At 33.0% G+C, this 5,844-nt stretch overlaps 1 protein-coding gene across 1 annotated transcript in view; it reads left to right on the forward strand.

Annotated features, from left to right (window-relative positions):
• Window positions 5,129-5,844, forward strand: part of LOC107631561 (sm-like protein LSM5) — a 1,924-nt gene continuing 1,208 nt past the window's right edge. Inside the window, exons 1-3 of the mRNA XM_016335050.2 lie at window positions 5,129-5,307; window positions 5,529-5,591; window positions 5,679-5,802. Of these exons, the coding sequence (XP_016190536.1) occupies window positions 5,558-5,591; window positions 5,679-5,802 (158 nt within the window). The 5' untranslated portion in view covers window positions 5,129-5,307; window positions 5,529-5,557. The remainder of the gene's footprint in view (window positions 5,308-5,528; window positions 5,592-5,678; window positions 5,803-5,844) is intronic.

The following is a 5,844-nucleotide window of genomic DNA, read 5'->3' on the forward strand; positions in this document are numbered from 1 at the left end:
ACATAAGTTTATATTTTATAATAATAAGTAAGATTATTTTTCATATTTTTGTAAAATAATAGTAATTATACCTGGCAAAAATTTTAAATTTTGAACAATAACATTTAGATGTATATGATTATAGCCAAATTTAACCTTTCTTTTAAAGAAATAACTCAATTTAAAATATTTACAAAATTGACAAAATAGGATTCCATAATCATTTTATATTTCAAATATAGTTATCAGTACTTGTATTAGAAAAGAACAATGATATTTAATATTTCTAGAATTGACAAAAAAAAGTTCCAATTATTTAATATTTCATAAGTTTATACTATATTAAGTTTTCAAAGAGCATTGAGACTTCAAGGACGAGAAAAGATAAAAAAATTGGCCACCAGCTCCTTTGACTCAAAGCAGTTTTACTCCAAGTTACACGAGGAATATTTTTTTGAGATTACTTTCAAGAGAGCCGTAATTTCAAAGGTGAAATTTGCGCTGAAACCGAATGAATACCCAAAAATTTGGTTCCAAATTGAGAGGTGGGGTTGGCAATTTTTCTGTAACCCACACACTAATGTTGAGCAACTGATGGTTCAAAAATTTTATGGCAACACATGAATCACTTATAAGGATGTTCAAGGAGTGAATGAGAAGAACCACCAGAGTTTTGTGAGAGGGAAAGTCCTTGACTTCATTCTAAGGAATATCTGACAAATTCTCCAATTGCCACTTGCTGAGCAAACTTTGGATAGCTAGGTGAACCGAAACCAGCAGTTAGACCAAGTGCTTACTGATATTTGTCTCCTGGGAGCTCAGTAGAGATTGGATTCGGATGGTAAACCGAATCAACTAAAGAGCAGTGATCTCATTCCTCTAGTTAGGGGATGGTATCCTTCTTACTAGCAACTGATCGAAATGCACTGTGAATCGAGCCATACTGATTTACTGTATCATGAACAGAAAGTATGTATATATACAAGGTATCATTGTACAACAGATATACAGTATTGCTTTCAATCCCTCTTCAAATGCCAAGTTAACATTCTCACATCTAATTTACCGTCTCTGTTACACTATTGGAGTGAAAATGAAGAATGATTTTTTCATTCCGATTGAGAGACCAATCTCCAAAAAGACTATGGAGTATGTGAGAGAATACCAAATAATTCAAGGAGGAGATCAGATCGAGAAGGAAGCTCAGCAGGACCAACCTCCCATACCTCAGGATTATTGACAGCAGCTGACATCCTCTCTTGAGTAGATGAGGATAAGCCAGAATAGTCACGACGTCTTTTCCCATTAGATTCTGGCTGAGTAAGAGACTCAATACCATGAACTTTTTCAGATGAGACAGGATATAGGGCGATTGAAAGGACCGTACGGAACACAGCCTGAGGAGAGAGACACTCACCATGATGACTGAGGTGGTTCAGTTTCTTTTTCAATTCCTATTTTCCTTCTGCTATTATGTTATTTCCCTATTTTATGTTGTTTATTTCTATTCTTTGTATGATTTTTAGTATTTTTTAATCTTCTACCTTTAGTCAGTTGTATAGTTGTTTTTTATTTCTATCTTTTAAAAAATGTCTCATGTACTGCTCAGTAAGTTTGAATCCAAAAAGAAAAGAAAAGAAGTGGTATAATGCATGAGAAATTGAGTTATATTCAAAAATTGTCTTATTTATTTAGATGTGGTGGTGTTTATCTATGATCTTGAATGTATGATAAAAATAATGCATATTTGAATTTGAATTAAGGAATGTTGATACATGAAAAACAGGAATTTAGATAAATATTATGAATTCTTTAAGGATAAAGTATATTTTTTGTCCCTAAAGTTTGGCAAAAGTTTTAAAAATACCCTTAAGTTTTATTTTGTTTCAATTTTGTCCCAAAAGTTTTCGATTTGCATCAAATATACCCCTGACGGTTAAATTTTCAAAAAATTTAAGACCAATCTAACAATAATGCATGAAAATGATGCTTAATTTGCTTGTATTGAGGGTTGTTCTTATGAAATTGTTGTTGAATTGGTCTTAAATTTTTTGAAAAATTAGCCGCTAAGGGTATATTTGATGCAAATCGAAAACTTTTAGGACAAAATTGAAACAAAATAAAACTTAGGGGTATTTTTGAAACTTTTGTCAAACTTAAGGGACAAAAAGTATACTTTACCCATTCTTTAATTTAAAATGGTAATGTAACAGCAAAAATTAATTATAGTATTTAAAATTCAATGGTTAAGCCCTGAAAAAAAATGTTTTAGCACGGCCAATAAAATAGAAATAAAAATCAATTCCCACCAGAAAAAGAATCAAAATTGTTGTGACATGGATAGATAAGGATGATGGATGCCCATTTATGAGAAGCACATTTTTCCTATGCTGAAGGAAATAAATTCTTAGAATGAAAAAGTTTGAAACGTAAACTTTATGTGCCTATAAATACATGTACTGAGGCAAAGGGAATATACACACCAATAATAAAATCTTCTCTCTTCCTTTATATTACTAAAACATCTTTCTCTCTCTTTATTCTCTATGAATAGTTTCTCTTTCTCTTTCTTTTGTTACTAATTATAAATATATGAATAATTTCTATTGAGCTAATTATATTAATATTAGAGTCTTCTATTTACACATCTTATACTTAGTATACCTTTAATTTATTTTACAACACGTTATCAGCACGAAGCTCTAATGAAATTTTAGGAAGACTTCAGGTAACAAATTTTTATTATGCGAATCTCTTTTATCTTGAATATAATGCTTTTGATATATCTGAAAATTGTGAAAATGACGAGATCTCGATAAATTATGTCTTTACAGGAGAGAAATGGGACCGAAATAAGACAATTGTCAATGAAATATTTGCATATAATGTGGCATTGAATATCATGCATAAATGTAAGGATCTTGAGCCAAGATCAGTCGAAGAATGTCGACAAAGGAATGATTGGCCAAAATGGAAAGAAGCCATGAAGGCTGAGTTAGACTCACTTGCAAAACGTGAAGTCTTTGAACCTATAGTCCGTACACCAGAAGATGTAAAACCTGTTGGATACAGGTGGATATTTGTGAGAAAACGAAATGAGAAAAATGAAGTTGTGCGCTATAAAGCCCGACTTGTGGCACAAGGTTTTTCACAAAGGCCCGGTATAGATTATGAAGAAACGTATTCCCTTGTAGTGGATGCGATAACATTGCGTTATTTGGTCAGTTTATCTGCATATCATAAACTGCATATGCATTTAATGGATGTGGTAACAACCTATTTATACGGCTCATTAGATCGGGATATCTATATGAAAGTCCCTGAAGGACTAAAGATATCTAAACCATCCAATGAATATTCGCAAGGGCTATACTCAGTCAAATTGCAAAGATCTTTATATGGTCTAAAGCAATCTGGACGAATGTGGTATAATCGTCTTACTGAATATTTGGCCAAAAAAACGGATTCAAGAATGATGATATATGTCCGTGTGTTTTCATAAAGAAAACTACATCTGGATTCATTATAATTGCTGTATATGTTGATGATTTAAATATCATTGGAACTCCTGAAGAGATTCCAACAATTATAAAAACTCTAAAAGAAGAGTTTGAAATGAAAGATCTTGGAAGGACTAAATTTTGTCTCGGCCTGCAGATCGAGCATATAAAAAAATGAGATCTTTATTCATCAAACAACATACATAGAGAAGATTTTGAAAATATTTTATATGGATAAGTCACATTCATTAAGTACCCCAATGATCGTAAGATCTTTGGATGTGGAAAATGATCAATTTCGTCCTAAAGAAGAGAATGAAGATATCCTTGGTCCTGAAGTACCATATCTTAGTGCCATTGGAGCGCTAATGTATCTTGCTAATAATACGCGACCTGACATATCATTCGCGGTGAATTTACTAGCAAAATATAGTTCCTTTCCAACCAGAAGACATTGGAGTGGAATCAAACAAATTTTTCGATATCTTCATGGAACGTTTGATATGTGATTGTTTTAACCCTATGAATCCAAGTCACAATTAGTTGGCTATGCAGATACTGGATACTTGTCTGATCCACATAAAGGGAGATCTCAAACAGGATACCTGTTCACATATGGTGGAACGACTATATCTTGGAGGTCCACGAAACAGACGATTGCTGCAACATCTTCTAATCATGCCGAAATACTAGCGATTCATGAAGCAAGTCGCGAGTGTTTTTGACTCAAGAGTTTGATCCAATATATTCTGTCATCATGTGGACTGATTAATCATAAGATAGCTCCAACTGTCCTGTTTGAAGATAATACAGCATGCATTACTCAACTTAAAGGTGGATACATCAAAAGCGATAGAACAAAACATATTTCTCCTAAATTATTCTTCACTCATGATCTTCAAAATCAAGGGACAATTGATGTCCAACAGATCCGTTCAAGTGACAATCTGGCAGATTTATTAACAAAGTCACTCCCAAAATCCTCCTTTGAAAGATTGATACATGAGATTGGGATGCGCCGATTTCGAGACATCAAATGATGTCGACAAGAGGGGGAGACTGTACTCTTTTTTCCTTGGTCAGATTTTTTTCCCATTGGGTTTTTCTTGACAAGATTTTTAATGAGGCAGTCCCCATCACTAAAGGATATTGTACTTTTTTTCCTTCACTAAGGTTTTTTCCTACTCTTTAGTAAGGTTTTAATGATGCAATAATCCTAAATAGTCATCCAAGGGAAAGTGTTGTGACATGGATAGATAAAGATGATGGATGCCCATTTATGAGAAGCACATTTTTCCTATGCTGAAGGAAATAAATTCTTAGAATGAAAAAGTTTGAAATATAAACTTTATGTACCTATAAATAAATTCTTAGAATGAAGAAGTTTGAAACGTAAATTTTATGTGCCTACAAATACATGTACGGAGGCAAAGAGAATATACACAGCAATAATAAAATCTTCTCTCTTCCTTTATATTACTAAAACATCTTTCTCTCTCTTTATTCTTTATGAATAGTTTCTCTCTTTCTTTTGTTACTAATTATAAATATATGAATAATTTTTATTGAGCTAATTATATTAATATTAGAGTCTTCTATTTACACATCTTATACTTAGTATACCTTTAATTTATTTTACAACAAAAATTAATGTGAAGAAAACATAGAGTGGCAGAGGCCAGAGGGGGTGATAAAAATGAAATCCCGCCAGTTTTAGGGCACACTTTTTCCTCCGTCCCTAACACCCTTCACTCTCTGGGGATTTTGGATTTTTCGTTGGTAGATCGCTGTGACTGAGTGTAATTGCCCCTCTTTCTATCTCTCTCAGGTTCATCTACAACTGTTTCTCTTGTTTCGTTAGTATCATTAACTTGATCTAAGTTTTTATATCTAATCTCACTGGTTGAACCGAACTGCTCTATTGAGTACTTTAAAGCTCCCAGCTTTAAGTATGAAGTTGAGAAAATGTTGATTTTTCCCCTTCGTAACATTCATTTAGGTTTAAGTTTTTCCGTGATTTTGTAATCTGATAGTATGAAGCCTCCACAGGTTTTGGGAAAATTAGCAATTGATTTTCCATGGCTAACAATCCATCACAGTTGCTCCCCTCAGGTTTTTACTCTTCTGATTCAGAATCAATGCTTAATTATACTTTTTGTTGGGGGATTATAAGAGAATAATTGTGGTTGAAATATGCAGAGTTGATTGATCGGTGTATAGGTTCAAAGATATGGGTGATAATGAAAGGTGACAAGGAGCTTGTTGGCACTCTTAGAGGCTTTGATGTCTATGTTAACATGGTCCTTGAAGATGTTACTGAATAGTAAGCCTCTGCTTTTGCTCAATTTTAGATGTTATCGATGTT

This window comes from Arachis ipaensis, chromosome B03 (assembly GCF_000816755.2).
Source record: "Arachis ipaensis cultivar K30076 chromosome B03, Araip1.1, whole genome shotgun sequence".
Lineage (NCBI taxonomy): Eukaryota > Viridiplantae > Streptophyta > Magnoliopsida > Fabales > Fabaceae > Arachis > Arachis ipaensis.